General features: G+C 44.6%; 1 protein-coding gene across 7 annotated transcripts in view; it reads right to left on the reverse strand.

The window, feature by feature from the left end:
* Positions 1-17,292, reverse strand: part of usp54b (ubiquitin specific peptidase 54b) — a 46,789-nt gene that overhangs the window by 13,215 nt on the left and 16,282 nt on the right. For 6 of the 7 annotated variants that reach the window (XR_006842035.1, XM_046377271.1, XM_046377270.1 and 3 more), the window contains 10 exons: positions 11,883-12,017; positions 10,022-10,135; positions 9,801-9,883; positions 8,153-8,258; positions 4,833-4,979; positions 2,444-2,593; positions 1,619-1,808; positions 1,223-1,405; positions 660-879; positions 159-545 (listed from right to left, as the gene is read on the reverse strand). Coding sequence is in view for 6 of the 7 variants with exons in the window: in XM_046377271.1 (XP_046233227.1) it covers positions 159-545; positions 660-879; positions 1,223-1,405; positions 1,619-1,808; positions 2,444-2,593; positions 4,833-4,979; positions 8,153-8,258; positions 9,801-9,883; positions 10,022-10,135; positions 11,883-12,017 (1,715 nt within the window). In the remaining variant the exon portion in view is untranslated. Of the gene's footprint in view, positions 1-158; positions 546-659; positions 880-1,222; positions 1,406-1,618; positions 1,809-2,443; positions 2,594-4,832; positions 4,980-8,152; positions 8,259-8,403; positions 8,513-9,800; positions 9,884-10,021; positions 10,136-11,882; positions 12,018-17,292 lie in introns of those variants that run through there. The other variant, XM_046377273.1, reaches the window with a different exon arrangement.

A 17,292-nucleotide genomic window follows, 5' to 3' on the forward strand; every position in this document is an offset into this window, starting at 1 on the left:
GTATTCGTTGGACAATTTGTCTTTGTTGATGTCACATTCGTATTTAATGTTGATAAAGTGAAAGGGAACTGAAAAACCAAGAAACCAAGAGAGGGACTGACAATGAATGACTGAGACAGAAAGAAAGAGACAGTCATTTTTATTTGCGAGTTTCCTACCTGTCGGGGCTGCTGCTGTTCCTCTCACTGCTCTCGTAGCCACTCTCCATCCTCTGAATCAGACGTGGCTGGTGCTCCACCCCTCTCAGAGGTGGAGGGGCAGGGGGACCCATTGTCCGTCCACTGCCCAGAGACCTGGGCTGTCCAATCAGCCCAAACCCTGCCTCCAATTCCACAACCACACTCCCTTCCACTTCTTGAGACCCTTGCTGTGTGGGTGGAGTGGGTCCCACCAGGGGAAAGGAGTCCTGGGGCTCCGGAGGGAGAGAGGGCCCAGGTAAGGTGTTGTAGCCCAAAGAGGAGCCTCTCGGTCGAGTGAAGATGCTGTCGATGTTCAAGGCCTCTCTCCTGGGCCTCCAGGTTGGCCTGTAGCGGCCTCCAGAAGAACTAGAAAGCAATGGAGGACAATGTTACACAGGATGTTTTCAAACATCATGAGTTAATGTTTTACAAAAATAAAGATTAAAAGGCAGGCTGTCTAATGTGTCCATGGTCCACTACCTGGACTTGCTCTCACTGCTGGTGCTTTCATCCTCCCAGTGGGGCCCCCCAACCCCACCCTCGCAGCCCCCAACTCCTGACGAAGAAGAGGAGGACAAGGGACGAGAGGAAGAGGACGAGGAGGTGAGTGGCCGGCGGGAGGAGAGGAGGAAGACAGCCGTCTCCTTGTACTCCGGCAGGGGAGGAGAGGGAGGGCGGGGAGGACCCTCCACTGCTGACTCTGAATGAGGGAGAAGAAGGACAGAGTGTGAATCCCATAACAGTTTCATGCATCCCACAGGGGGCAATTAAGGAGGCAGCAGTGCGAGTAAATATAAGAACAGCAGTAACGAGGCACCTAACCTGAAGAGTCTGCAGAAGTCATTTTTACAGAAAGTTGAAAAGTGCTCTTTGTTTGCTCTTACTGTATTTGTACCTGCAACAAATACCGCAGTTCAGTGTTTTCTCTTACTCCCTGAACACACTGCGGTCACTTGTGTATTTGCAGTTGTTTGAGCTGTCGAGGTGCAGCTGTACTTTGTGAGAATAGGCAACTTTACACCTGGACCCGAATGCAGTATTACCTCCAATGTCAGAACTGTGCGGTGGTGTGCCAATGTCGTAATTACAGACTACTGTGGTCTGGGATTCGCTGGAGAGGTGGCTGCCCGTGGACTGGTGGAGGGACCGGCTGCGAGAGGTGCGGTGACTCGAGCTGTCCGTGGAAGAGTCGGTCCGAGTGTCGCTGGATATGGAGGGCTCTCGACCTGAGAGAGAGCAAGAGAAAGAGAGGTATCAGTTAATCCTTCATCTTCATATGTTTACAGTCAAATAAGTTCAGGCTCTGCAGCATGCAGAAGCAGAAGTTGGATTACAGGGTTGAAGGTTACAGCTTTAAAGCTTTAACCTTGCATGGCCCCAACGATAAACACAGAGTAATCTGATCTGATCTGTAGCAGAGTGTGTCATCTTTGCTGTACCAGAGTCTTCACTGTCGTAACCAGCCTTGCTGCAGTGCTGGAGCTCCAGCTGCGGGTTGGAGCTGGTACAGGGGTTGGGACTCTCCTGCAGTATCACCGGCGTCCCACGGGGGTCAGCGTAGAGCAGCAGCAGGGGCTGATAGTGGCCTTTGATACAGCGAGACACCACGTCCTTCCACTTAGGGCCGATCTGGAGGTGCAGCAGCAAAGCAGCACACACACGCATAAGCACACATATACATACATATGAACACACACACACACACAAACACAAAGAAATTAAATCCATCCTTTCTGAGATATAACATTACTAATATTCCACCAAAAGTAGAAGGTCAAACACACACCGTGCTGCTGTGTGTCCTTATCCATATCACATTATCTCACTTTTTCATTAGCTCAATAATCTAATAAGACTGACAGTGTGCCCTGTGACTGACAGGGGTGTCAAGGACATGTAGATTCACTTTATATCACACTTTGACAACAAGCAAACCCAGCTTCCCTCGATTCAGCCGCCACAAGATCTATTTCATTTTCCAGCCTTATGGAACATATGGAACATCACGCTTGATTCATGAAGCGTTACAGCATAAGACCAGTTTCAGCGCTCAAACCTGCGCTAAGATTTATACAAAGACAGGGATTAAACCCTAGGCATATAATCAATCTCAAGCCGGCCCCGCTGACCATGCAGCACTTAAACTAACATGCAGCGTAGTTCTTGTCATTGCTGCTCTCACCGGCACAACTGGAGATGCAGCAGATACTGTACAGCACCCCCCTCCCCGTGTTGCAGCATGCAGACTCCGAACTGTGTCTCACCTCTTTGACGTGGGCGTCGTCGAAGTACATCCACTTGCGTATCTTGGTCTGGAAGAAGAAGGTGGAGTAGTGCTTGCCGTAGTAGCAAACCATGCCCACCAAGTAGAGCTCCGCCTGGCGAGCCCTCTCCTCTGTCACACGGTAGAACAACTACAGAGAGAGAGAGAGAGAGAGAGAGAGAGAGAGAGAGAGAGGGAGAGCGAGGAGGGAGGGAGGTGGGGGAGACAGGGAGGGAGAGATGCAGGGAAGAGAGGGAGAGGTGTGCAGCAGGAGTGGGGGGGGGGTCGGTAGAGATGGAGGAGTTAATGTGAATACAAGCACATTTTTTGCTCAGCTTAAATATGTGCTGTATGCAGTGATCCTTCACATCCTGCCTTTTCTCAAAACTCCTTTGTATGCTGCACATACTGCACTGTGCCACATACTACAGTATGGTGCTACAGCTTTTCATGCAGAAATGATGCTCAGATGTGACACGGATGTCTCAGTAAGGTCAGCTGCTGCAAACAACACTGCTGCACATTTTGCATTCACAGATAAATGTGGTAAAAGTGCTGAAGCGGCTGCTTTAGGAAGGTTGACATTACCTTGTGTATAATCCTGTCTCCACTTGCTGCTGCATGTGGCTCAACACAGTGCAGTTATCTTAGCCTGCAGCTGACAAGTGCTTTCATTACGGATTACTTAAGCCTACAAAATGTCAGAAAATATCCCATCACGAGTTACCACAACCCAATGTGACGTCTTCAAATTGCTTCTTTTGTCCGACCAACACCCTAAAACTCCAAAATATCCAATTTACAAACGAAAAACCATGAACTAATCAGCACAATTGTTATCTATTTATTGTAACAAACTGTTTCAGCCCTAAAACAATCTAATCTATGGAGAGAAATAACACAAGAGACTAACGGGGGAAGCAGAAAAGAGAGAACACAGATGCAGAAGGCAGATAAAGAGAGAAAGTGAAGGCAGCGGCAGAAGAGGAGGGGCGACACAGGAGGCAGATGGATTCACTTTTCCTGATCCGAAAGACTAAACAAAAGCAGAAAATGAGATATATTATGCCTCCGATTCCTATCTAACAACTAGCTTCATCTCACAACAGCGGGATGAAAAAAGAGAGAGAGAGAGAGAAGCAGCAAGCAGGCGGAGACAGAAGACAGAAGATAGAGCAAAGAATTTGACTCACTGTAACACATAGTCATAGTCACTGATCCATTATTCATAGATATCGCTTCAGAGTGCGGCTGGGGATGTTACAGTGGCATTAAAATGCATCAACATTACTCAGTCATGACATGGAGTATCAGAGGCCAAACACGTGTGTGTGCGTACGTGTGTGTGAGAGGTGTGAAAGCTGCAGCAGGAGACGCAGGAACGGCACCCTGAGCTCCGTATGAGCGTAATGGAGGTCAGGTCGAGTGTGTCGTGTGTGCTTCATTGTTTTTCAGAGCGTCTTGGAGCGAGACTGGTTGAGTTTAACGGGTGGTACAACATGCACATATTTGTATTCTGTAGAAAAGCACAAAACCTTAAGCCATTCTTGAAAACATGGCAACAAACTGTTTTTATCATCAGTCACCAAGCAGCAGTGTCAACACGATGTCATGTGGCTTACGGTACATGAACTCTCATGTTGAAAATAAGGGATAAGTAAGTTGTAAGCCTAGAAATGAAGGGATAGAAAGACGCAAAGGAATCTGGTTCAAGAGGTTAAAGGATTTCCTAACCTTTAAGAAAGGGTCAACTGGTCAACTGGTCCTTGTCATCTGACTGTGATGTCAGTCAAACAGAAACTGGAAAAAACGCAGCAGGCACATTGAAGCTTTTTGCCCATTTTCTCATGAGCTGATGAGCTGAATGGCAACATGTTAGCAGCTGTTGGTGGCTGTAATTTGTCAAGTGGTGCTTTGAGCTAAAAGCTCACGTCTGCGTGTTCACAAGCTCATTTTGGGGATGCTGACACATGGCAAATGTTCTTACCATTAAATGTGACCTGACGTCGGCACAAGATGAAAAGTCAAAGGATCACCAAAATCAGTAGGATCCATCCTCTCAAAACCCTGAAGATCTGTGCCAAATTTCACGGCAATCCGTCCAACTTTTGGCAAAGTATTTCAGTCTTGACCAAAGTTCTGGACCACTTGGCTTGACACAGTCACTGACTGTCCCCAAAATCACTGTGTATTTTACTGTTAAAGCCACAAAGGAGCCTCATTAGGGACAAACATGTCTGCGTTTTTTATTCATTGTGACTGCTGATGTTCATCTGACCGTTACCAGCACCTCTGGTTCGTTTGAACACACTGCGCTCACATGGTCATACATAACGTATGCTAATGTGTTATAACGACCGTTATAATGTGCGTGCATGTGATCGTCTTACATCTCCCAGACGCAGGCAGGTCCCCAGGCTGTGTATGACGTCTTCCGCCAGGTCTGAGTGGTCTGAGTCCCACACCAGCCCGATGGACACTATCTCCGGTGAGTTCATCAGCACCCGGCGGATACGCAGCACCTCCCCACAGTTACTCTGTGATGGATGGAGGGAGAGCAAGAGAAAAGGAAAAAAGGAGCGCGTGAGATCAATCAGTGTCATGAAGCAGTGTGACACGGTGCATCGGACAAACCATCCCTGCATTTTTCAGCCATGAACAAGCACTCACGGATGAACTGAACAATAGGAAAATGAGAGGCAGAGATAAAAGGCGGAAGAAAAGAGTTGATGACAGGACCGTAAGAGACGGCGACGGAGGAAGAAACGCTGTGCTGAGTCGTATTTGTCCCTTGGGGCCTTCTGTTGAGTTCAGAACCGTGTGTTCTGAATCCTTCCTTTGAGTCATGACCCACCGCAGAGCTGGTGTACACACACACGCACACACACACATGCAGTGCTGGCAGAGCGGGCTCGGAAACAGCCTGAGAACACCCTGGCAACCAGACACTTTGCCAAACACAACACTCAAACACACAGATACGCACAAACACACACAGAACTCTCCCTTTGTGGGCGGCGGGCTGTCTTGCGCTGGCACCCGAGAAGGCAGGAAGGTATTTTGCCAGGGTCTGCTTCTCAATTCTGAGAGAGGGACACAAACACAAGCCGGAGAGCTGCAGCCAAACAGCACAGCCACTGAGACACGGGCTATCTGTTAGCTTGGGACACATGGACGGGACGCACGGCCTCAGTTAGCTCTCTGTGCTGTGTCTCTGCTGAGCACAGCCGCTGACAGCATCATTCGTCAAGTGATCGTGCAAACAGATTCGCTCTGCTTCATAATACAACATTGATCTCGCAGTCTCACCTCTGAATTTTATATGCAAAGATTTATTTCCTTTTCGTCTGTCGCTTTTTGTTTTTGCCGTGGCTATGCAGACCTTTCCAAGCAAAACTGAGTTATATAATAGCACTGCTGGTCAAAGGACACTGTACGTTCGCAGAACGCTGATCGTGGTTTTCTTCAGAGCAAAATCAAACAACTTTAGGAAAATGTTAGTGCTTATGCCTCCTCAAGAGGCATCAGAGGTAAGAGGCGATCAGAATTTTATCAGTGTAGTGACAGCTAAAGAAGACTGAACATCAAATCCACCGTGCAGAAGTACAACGTCAGTGCCTTTACGAGACTTAAAGGATAATTCCGGTTTATTAGTTTAGCTTCTGCCATTATTTCCATCGATCATGATAACATTGTGGTCACCCAAGTTAATGCTGGGATCTGAGAAAGCAGCAACATCACTACAGCAAAGTGATGGGGCAAGAAATACAAGCAGACATTTGACGAGGTCGTAAACAAGCCAAAAAGACAGACGGATAATCTGAACTGCTTTATCTGGAGGAAGACATTGAAAGTGAAATGTTGTTACCTGCTCACTGCAGAAAACTGAGTCCACACAACTAAAGCCGTCAGGTAGCTCAAAGCTGATGCTTACAGCACAAAGTTTGGGTTGTAATTTTTACCGGTCACCTTCGTTTTCTCCTCCAAATGAGTTTAACCAACCTGTGGGTTTGTTTTATGATCAACAGCACATGGCTCTCACCACGTCTTCTCTTTGTCCCCAGATGCAAACGATTACCTCGGTGAATACAAAGTTATTAGATCAGCAAGAACGGCATAAAACCCCACAAAGCTGTTTCACAAAAGTGATTTTCAAGCAGAACACAAATGGTCGTACCGTCACGTTCCACAAATCGCCGCAATATTCCAGGTTCTAAAAAAGTTAAAGTATAATTTTGAGCTACTTGCTGCTTTAATCTTCTATGTACCTACATCTGAGAGGGAAATGTCTCTTTTTATTCCTCTAATGTGAAGCCCTGTTGCAGATTAAACCACCCAGCACTACACAAAGTAGCAGCTCTGGCTCAAACAGCTTCAGTTTGTGAATTACGGTCTTATATCGCTTAATGGACATATATGATCACCTTTTCCAACAAACTTCACTTCAAACCGGCAAAAAGTGAAGAACAAGAAGGACGCAGACACAACATACAGAAATTTTTCATGTGGAATAAATAAAACTGATCTGATTTAATAATAAAATTGTGTGTTTGTGCGGTTGAAGAAGGAAGCTGAAGGAAGAAACTTCTTCCACACCCAGCATTTATATACTAAGCTAATTGAAATTCATTTTAGCTTGGAACTGACCAAAAGTGTCCAGATCTTCACACTTTTCTCTGTCAACTCTTTGGCACCAGACAAACATCCTCACACTCTCCTATCTTCAATCTGACACCTACTGTATGTTCCAGCAGCCTCACCGCCGTCCAAATCCCGCTGCTTTGTTTGAGCAAAGCCCAGTGTGGTATCAACAAAAGATCAGCGCTGCAAGTGATGGAGGATAAACAGAGGCAGGTTTTGTGCGACTCCCACGGGACTGCATGCGCAACATCGGTGTGTGAGCGAAGCTAATGGCGTGCGTGTTGGTGGAGTTTGCGGTGGTGCTGCTGCGTGAGGAGACGGGCAGCTGAGGAGGCTCTTTGTGCCGATGCTTTGGCAGACAGGAGGTGGTTGAGCGGCGCCAAGCTGGAGCTATTCAGCAGTACCACTTTCCCATGTGGCAGCAAAACACACAAACCAGCAGAACAAAGGCGTCAAACACCTTCCTCCAACCGCCTCCATCACTACCTGCACCTCTTCTTCCTTTCACTGACGGGACTCTCTCTTCAGTTTCTTCAGTCTACTAATGTTGAGCAAAAATTAAAAAACCCACGTTGGTTTAAAATGGTTCTTCCAAACACACACACACAACCAAATGGTCTTTTGTTCCCTGCCGCGAGAAGATGATGATCATTATGGTTTCCTGTAAAGGAGGTCGATGATGACTTCCCAGAAAATGCTTCCGGTAATAGAAAGTGGAGAGAAAAATGGGAATAAAATGCAAATGAGAAGCTGATTATGTAACACAGACCCACCGAGCAAGAAGGGGAGAAAAACAAACAAGAAATGATGAAACTACCAAAGTGGTTACACTGCAGATTATATTTTTAAAAACTGTGTTTCATTTAACTTTTACTTTTAGTTGTTTTTTTATTTTATTCATCCACCTTTGGATGCTAGAAAAAAAATTCTTGAAAACCCAACTCAGATCAGACCACACTAAAACACTAAAAAGAGGAAAATGAACATGGAGGTGGACAAAAACAAGGACATCTTATATTTTGAACACTCTTGTATGTGTGTGTGTGTGTGTGTGTGTGTGTGCTCTCACAGGGCAGTTGCGCAGGTCTCCCATGTTGCTGGCATTGCGGAGCAGTTCTCCGAACATGTCCGGCGTGGGTTTCTCTCTGCACTCCAGCATCCTCACTGCCTGGTTACTGCAGCATCGGTACACACACACACACACACACACACACAAACAAACAATAAAATTACACCTCAGCGAATGTGTATGCTAACAGACTTTTGTGAACAGATTGTTGAGCCTTATTGAAACCAGAAAACTGTCTCCATTCTTTAAACCTGCTAAGTTTGCCTGTTTTGTGCAGTCATCTGCAGGCAATTGTTTCATCTCCCGTGTGAAAGGGCCCCTACTCTACATCCTGATCCTGAGATCTTTGACCTTCCTGAATTTCCCCATCGGGACCAATAACAGAAACATTATTAAAGGAGAAGTTCAAAGACAACTAAAGAAACAAGATTTACTTATGGAACAGAGCAGTATTTTTGTCACTGCTTCAGCAAGGATTAAAGCAGTTACACTTTACCTCTGAGCTGCATTAATCCCTTTAAAGTACAACAGTTTACTGAAGGACTAACTCAAATATTCGTTACTATTTTCCGTGAATGCTAAATAAACGGTGACATACGCACGCAGTGAGTAAGCGTTGTTTTATTTTTCTTTCAGTGAAGTATTCCTTTAAGACTAACAATTTAAGAAAAAAAAAACATCCAAATCTCTCCTCTTCCCCCCCTCTCCTCCGCTCTCACCCCTTCCATTAGCCTGAAATGAACTCAACCTCTTCTCTGCTCTCTCTCACTCAGTTTCTACCCCTGGCTCGGCCTCTCCTCTTCACATGCACAGGCAGGAAAACACGCAGCAGCCCGAAACACACTTGTTTGCTTATTTTTGAATTGCGCTTGAACCAGATGTTTGTTTTGTCTTTTTGCTGCCCTCTGATTATCTTACTCATGTTGACTTTTGCATATTTGGCTACCTCGACTGTAAACAACAGGCTCCACTAAGGGTAAAAATAGCTTGGCAGCACTAACAGGCACAAACACAGAGTGGTGGCACCGCTGTGCCCCACAACTACCTTGACACAGTGTGTTTATTTGTACTTTCGCCCCTCATTCATCCCTCTATTTCCTCTGCCGTGTTCCATTTCCGAAGGGGATCCAGAGTGATATATCCTCTTATTTCCCTCTTTCCGACCCACTGTTCCACTTATAGATTTATGTCGCCCCCTGGGTCTACTGAATCAAACAGCTGATTGATTACTTCCCCTGTTCCTTATTTCATTGACTGAGAGCGTGTGCAAGTTTTATGTAACAGCTCTGAAGATGCACACACTCCTCTCCCTGCGTGTGGATGCACGCTAACGTCTACCTCTATGACATTATGCACAAGCTCACCTGCTCTTGCAAATGCATGAATGTACACGTGTGTTTGAATGTGTGTGTGTGTGTGTGTGCATAATGTCGGTGTGTGTGCATGTGTGTGCTCACAGTTCAGTGTTCAGCAGGGACCCGTGCAGGGAAGAAGAGAACACGCTGTACCTTCCTTTAGTGCCACCCAGCCTCAGCTTGCTGCCAGATTTACTGCAGTGTGTGTGTGTGTGTGTGTGTGGTGTGTGTGTGCGTGTGTGTGTGTGTGTGTGTGTGTGTGTGTGTGTGAAGGTGTGTGTGTCTGGTCTTACCAGAGGGATGTAGTGGAGATGTAATGAACCATCTGAATGAAGGGCAGGGGGTCTGATGTGGCTCCACAGCTGTTACAAACACACTGCAAAGCACAAAGGCATCCTCAGACTCATCGCAGCATACGACGCTCTCAAAAAATGTTTGTGTGGACGGTTACTTTTTAAAAGGTGAACCACGTAACAGCTCTTTAAAGTGGCAGAGGGACCGAACAATCTCCGACCTGTTCGAACAGCGTCATGGCGAACTTCTGGTGTGGTATGCAGTGTTTGGCCGTGCAGATGTCCTCTCTGCTCTCCGCACTGATGTGGAAGTGGATACGCATCAGGAGATTCTCCTGAGAAACACATAAGGCAAAGCGGACGTCAATTAAAGAGCGCAAGTTGCCGTATGTGCTTGTTTATACTGTATACAGTGTGCGTGTGTGTGTGTGTGTGTGTGTGTGTGTGTGATCGTTCCTCTCCGTTGGTGCTCTTGTTAATCTGACCGTGGGAGCAACATCTATATTTCATAAGAAGCCGACGGATTCCCTGACTGAACACATTTACTACCAATCGATCAGACAGCGGCTCTCATGCACACATAAAACACACACACACATGCACACACACATAAAGTGGAGGTCTTTAAGGCAGAAAAAACGGGGCAAAGAAAGAGACTGAAGGTGGTGGAGAGAAAGCAGCAGGAAAGGCAGAAGAGAGGAAGACGATGAGAAAGCGTAAAGACGCAACAATAAAACTCGTGACCTGTGATTTTTTTATTTTCTTAATTTTCCCCTTCTATAACTGATGAAGTTAATTTCAAAATAAAACATGCACCTTTTCAAAAGATGCAACTCGCTCACTGTTGAATATAATTAATATGAAGATCTGTTTCCAAGAAGAGAGTTCAGTAACTGATGTTTTTCTCTAATAAGTCAACAAAGCATAGTGCAGGAAGGTGGAGTAATGTTTTCAAATCATCAATCTGCAGTAGGAATTGAATTAGAACAATGCGACCAGACTATATTACTGTCCACTCCATGTAAAACTCAGTATTTCAAGAGATGTTAAAAATGTTTCCAACCGTCAGGAAAAAGACAACAAATATCTAAACAGGATGCTTTAAACCCTAAACCCTAAACTGGAGAATAACCAAACCTGAGAGGGATCGTGTTGTAAGGCCACTTTCATAACACAGTTAGGGACGATTATACACAATGTCTATATAGATCAATGAGAAAATGCTGATGTTACTGACCCTGCCATGAAAAAATCCTGTACTCCATCTTACTGTCAAATGTTTTTAAATCTGTTACACAATAAAACATCACTCAATGAACCAAAACAAACAGCTGCGGTTCTAATTAAATGTTTACTGCAGAAACACAACACTAACATATCATCACCTCCTAAAGTCAATATAGAGAATCAAGGAGTTGATTCTCTACACACCCAGCAGATAAGCTCCACCATGATCATTCATTGGGAATGGTTTTAAATCTGTCCAATATTCATTCTCTTTTAGCTCTGCTTTTGGTCTCCACCAACTCTGGAGGAAAATATCAGGTTGTTCTTTAGCTGCTAAATGAGCCACTGTGTTAAATGTTAAATGTTTAGACGAAAAGCTGTAATGCTTTGAGAGCAACAAGAGGGAACCAGAACAGTAAAGGTTTGGTTCTGACAGCTAAACACTGAGCTGAAACTTGCTACAAAGTTCTGTGAAGCCAAGAGGGGCAAGTAGATTAGATAATTCTCTACAGGTTCATCCCTACAACCCCTGCTGCAAAACAGCCACATACAGCAGTGCTTCTGTGCACATAAAATTAGTCAGTTCTAATTTGGCATTCTGTACACCAGTTGTGACCTTGCAAACACACACACTCAAGAGAAAAGCTGAACATCACACAAAAAAACACATTCATTTGAGACTGCAATTGCCAGTCTCTTGATTGATCTTGATCTCTTGATCTTCAAATTTCAGACTGAAGTTAAGATGGAAGCTTCACAGACACTTCGATAAATCTGATAAATCTCACCTCTCTCGTGCGCACGCACGCGTGTGTGTGTGTGTGTGTGTGTGGCCACATTGTGCCTCCGACTCACAAAGCACTCGGCAGCGTCATCCATGATACCCAGCTGAAAGCGTTGCTCGTCTTGGAAAGTCTTGGCCAGCGCGCTCCGCAGTGCATCTGATGGCAGCACACGCTCACTGCTGAACTGGAACTGAGCAAAGATACTCTGCACACACACGCACGCACACACACACACACATACACAGAAATCTATTAATTCTTTGCAAACACACACTGTGCCATAACTTCTTTTCCTGCGTTGTTTCAGAGGACACTTACAGTATGCGTCTGTGCACACGTGTATATATGTCTGTGTTTATTCCAGCTAAACTTTCACACGTGTCCTGTAAATCTGCACCACGTTCTGTCAACTGACCCATAAAACACATACAGTGGAACTGGTTGTCAACTTGTCGGAAACCAAAGTGCTGCACAACAAACCCAGACTGGACTAAAACAAACGCCACAGCCCAGCACGGCTGCCCTCAATATCAGACCACATCAATAATAAATGGCATCTGTAGTGCACTTTTCTCCGACAAAAACAGCTCTCAGAGTGCTTTGTAGCAGTAAAATAGAAACCAAATCAAACTGTTGCAGGAGCTCAGAGGAAAAGCTGGGCCACTGAAGTGTGTTTTGAGGGCAGCGGTCAGAGCCTGAGGAGAAGATTCAGTCGGTTTGGAGAGGACAGAGCTGTTTACACGGTTTACATCCATGCAGGTCCAGATGACTGCCAGATGATGAAACCATATAGTGTTGCTATTATTACACCTGTGAAGGAGGTGAGAATTTTGGTCCTATTTGTTTCTCCTGGGTGGATATCTCAAAACCTACAAGATCTGGTGAAAACTTTTGACTTCATCCACCCTAACTGATTGTTTATCAGTTATCTATAAAGAATTTCACATTTCATCTCATGTGTACAAAACCACTGTTTTCCAACCTGGTGTTTGTTTTCTAATTGTGACCGCATAAATTAAAGCAGTGTCTACTGGCAACAGGTGTGAGAAGTCTGCGAGTCTTGACTTTTTTCCTCTAAAACTCACAACTCCTTAAAAACTCCCAAAAGAAGAAATGTTCAACAATGTTCATAAAACTGCACATCAAACAGATTAGACTGTGAGGTGGCTTTGAGGTCATGAAGTCAGATCCAGAAACGTCCACAGATCGAGCCCGGCTAGGGAGCGCTTCTCCAACTTTCCTTTCATCTCCAGTACAAACACTAAAGAACTTTAATTGTTATATTATTATACAAGGCTATAATACAGGCCACATCTGAATTTCACCTACTGTAGAGCAATTTTCTGACATTTTAGCTTAGTTCGAGCAGAGGCAGCGACAGTAACTGACTGAGCCTGGACTGGAGAGACCTGCATTCGTCTAAAAAGGGAGAGATAAAAGCATGGATAACTTTCTCCAGATTGCCAACGGATAAAAATGACCTAATTTTTGTTGGTAAGAATTCTCAGCTGAAAAAAGCAAAACTATTTTTGACCAACACTAAAACAGCCCAAGACAGAAATAAACACAAGTCTGATATGTCTCTGCTGGGCTCTGCTGGTTTCCAGTCCCGGCGGTGATTCAGTCAGCTGATTAGACGCCTTGACTGAAAAGCAGCGGGTTGCTCTGCGTCCTGAACGCTGCATGAAGTGAAACATATTCACATTTCATCAGCGTGTGGCGTGAAATCAAGCACAAAGCTTCAGCAGAAATGTTAGTGCATCTGTGATATGAAAGAAAGAAATATCATTTTGTTGATTTCTAATCAAATATTGTGTGAGGAACTGCCCACAATTTAAACAACCCACAGGTGTGAATTCATAAACATGTTTCAGTCACATTCTACATTCAGTCTCAGAGTTTGTAACAGATGTAATTAAAAGTTCAAGTGACGCTTATGCTTGTTGTTTGTCACGAACGTCCAACTGGAAGCAACTCACTGAGCAAGCAGCGAATGAGGAGGCACAATTAGACCCATTTAAGTGAAAAAATTTACATTTAGGACACCCTGAACATCTGGCTGCACAGCCGAGAAGCAGGTAATGCTGCAGGGGTGGTGCACGAAATGAAAACACATGTTTTAGTACTTTCTCCACCATTAAAACATTTAAGTGATTATTATTAAAACACAAGTCAGACAGCAGGACTGATGGGAAATTACAGCTCAGTCACTTCTGGTGATACGTGGACCTTCAGTAGTTAACACAAAGGTCCTGTGTTAAGAAAATGTGTTTAATTGGAAGCAGCTGTAAAAACACAGCGAATCAGTCACAAGTCAGTCAGTGCTTAGAGAAAGAAAGCTGTTCTAAAGTTAAAAACCCAAATGCGCAAAGTTTCTCCTGCATTGTCAAATAAATTACAGGAATAAATGATTTTCTTACCAAACAAGAGTTTACTGTATATTCAGTACATCAGCTAAACCCTGACAACCCAAAATGTATGTGGAAAATATCTGCATATTTTCATCGTCATTTTCCCTATTTACCCTAATCCTGACCCTTTTCATATGCATTCCTGGTAACTAAAGCATGAATAACATTTTTACACTTGTGTTTCAGCCTATCAAAACATGTGCTGAAGGTATCGTGGCTCTACCAATCGGGAACCACGCTGCAATAACTGTATTTTTAAAATAAATATCAAAATCAATGCATTGGAACCAGAGATATCGTAGTTTTTATTCCACGCATCCTTCTTCCTTGCCAAAACACATCCCATAAGACGTCAGCATTTTCCGTTAAGGCACGATGCACTTTTCCACTGCATTTAACCAACACCACCATGTGTCCCTGACTTAAACCGAGTGTGTTAATAGCCTAAACCACACAAACCACATGTTTCGTACACCCAACTATCCACCCGGACCTTTTCGCTCTGTACAGTATGAGGATTTTCTGGACTGAACAAATCCCAGACAGTGAACATTATAACCCACATATGACCATGTGGTGTTGGAGTCAAGCGTAGTTTTTATTTCGTTTTTTATTAGTTTTAATTTGTGCTTTTTTTTGGTTTTGGTCTTTGGTTAAGTCAAAATTTCAGAACCCATACTGGACATTTTGAAAGAAGATGGCCGTGATCATGTGTGAGAAAATATTACAAATCAATAGGCTTCAGTCTGTGAGTGTGGCCGAGTGTGTGCAGGCTGAGGGTTGGCAACGGGAAAGGTAATGCAGTCGTACTGGCAATGTGTGTGTGTGTGTGTGTGTGCGTGTGTGTGTGTGAGAGAGAGAGAGAGAGAGAGAGAAAGAAACAGAGAAAGAGAGAAGAGCAAAACGCAATTGTGCGAGCAATAGGGTGTGTGTGTGTGTGTGTGTGTGTGTGTGTTATGGTGGCTGTGCTGACTGCAGCAATGCGCCAAGGAGAATGGAGGGGGAATATACCCTACAGAGAGAGGGAGGGAGGAGAGGAGGAAGGAGGGGTGGAGAACAGGGAGGGATGAGGCAAAGTGAGTAAAGGAGGTGTGTGTGTGTGTGTGCATGTGTGTATGTGTGTGTGTGTGTGCATGTGCACACTGCTCTAAGTGTGAAGACAGGACCAATCTACACCAAGTACCACATTCATTCATCTCTCTCTTTTTTCTCTCCCACTTTCTCCCCTTTTCTTCTTCTCTCTTCCTACTCCTTCCAGTGTGTGTGTGTTCATGTATCTGTGTGTGTGTGTGTGTGTGTGTGTGTTCATGTATCTGTGTGTGTGTGTGCTGTGCTGCTGAGAGAGATAAAGTGTTGCAGTGATTTCTAGAGGGATAGCCACAGGCAGCCTCTGAACTTATGTTTACTACAAGGGCGGGCGTCTTTATCTGCTGCAGATAAACCAAAATTCACGCACAATTCCTCCAAAATAAAAGAAGCCATAATCATCATTTATCTCTCTGGTTCACTAAAATGGATGTTTGAAAATTTCACGCGCCATCAAAGTTCATTTGGTGCGTGTCTCGCCCAGTTATTCTAGACTTTTATCTGCTTTTCCGTGGGGACCGAAGCTCCAAACAGACTGTGAGAACAACGTTACATCTGCTGGTTTCTGAGCGTCGCTGACAGGCCAGTTAATGAAAACTGACAGGAAAATGTGAACACTTAACACGGTGACAATACCTTTGATACATGCACCCACAACTGACTCACACACAACACACCCACAAGCCTGTGAGTGTGTTGTGTGTGTGTGTGTGTGTGTGTGTGTGTGTGGAGCGTCCCAACGTGGAAAAACAGATTTGTGAGCATGTCGAGTTGCATGTGTGTAGCAGTCTAACATGTGCAGCATGCAAGTAAGATTTGTGTGCATGCGTAGGTGTGTGTGTGTGTTTGTGAGCGTGTGTGTAGATTCCCAGCGTGGGCTCTGCTAGCTCAGCGCTTTCAGTCGGCCAATTAATTACAGAGAAGCGCTGGAGACAGAACAGCGTGTAGAACACACACATCGACGCTGCAACACACACGCACAAACACCACTACACAACACATTACACACAACACCTCCCTTCGCTCAGACACATATTTGTCATCATTGATGCAACAAATGGCTGGAACAGAGCTGCCTAACGCTCGTTCATTACGAGGGCTTCATGATGTTACAGATCTTCATTTTCTGTTTGGTTATTTTCTGTTGGCGGCCGCTGGAACACAGCAGTGAGTCAACCTGAAAGGACGCCATGAAAAGCGATTACATGGGCTCTTTCTCAGTGTAAGGCAGCTCTTTACTGGGAAAACATGTCTGCATGTAGTACACGATGGGTTTTAAACAACGTTGGAAGAGGAGAAAAGAATACCGTATTACACGTAAAAGTCCTGCATTCAAATGTTTAAAAATACAAGTATTTTGACTGCCTGCATACCAGTTGTGAGAAGAGCTTAGTCTTGAAAGGAAATAATGATGAGGAAGAAGGATCAATAGAAGGACGCAAGAGAGGAAAGATGGAAAACAGGAAAAAGAGAAGACATTAAAGCATGAAGAACAATCCAAAGGAAAAATAGAAGAAAGGCAAAGGGTTAAAAAGTAACAATATATGGCAACCTGATAAAATGATCCACAGGTATGACCATACACCAGTTCAAATTTATTCTAATTTACTGTTGGAAGAAGAAGATACTTTTCTTCATTTTGTCGCACAATGCCCGTCTGCTCTGTTCTGTTTTTTGAAACTGGATGGTGGTTGCATAATCCCCTTCAAGACGTTTTCCCGCTGTGTTTATTAGGACAGAGGTCTCGCCTGCTCCCAGGTACGTCAGGACAAAAAGACGGAGGAGCAAAAGAAGGCAAAAACACTCAACATATTGGTGATGTCACATGAGTTTATCTCAGGTGTTGTGTGCAAACTAGTGTTAAGTGTAAAGTGTCATGTTACTTTTGCCATCAGATGAATGCGGTGGGTTAATAAGTACAAAGTCTCCCCCCTCTGAACTGTGCTGGAGGAAAAGCAGACAGACTCCCAAAAAGGAAACACT

This window comes from Scatophagus argus, chromosome 21 (genome assembly GCF_020382885.2).
Source record: "Scatophagus argus isolate fScaArg1 chromosome 21, fScaArg1.pri, whole genome shotgun sequence".
Taxonomy (NCBI): domain Eukaryota; kingdom Metazoa; phylum Chordata; class Actinopteri; family Scatophagidae; genus Scatophagus; species Scatophagus argus.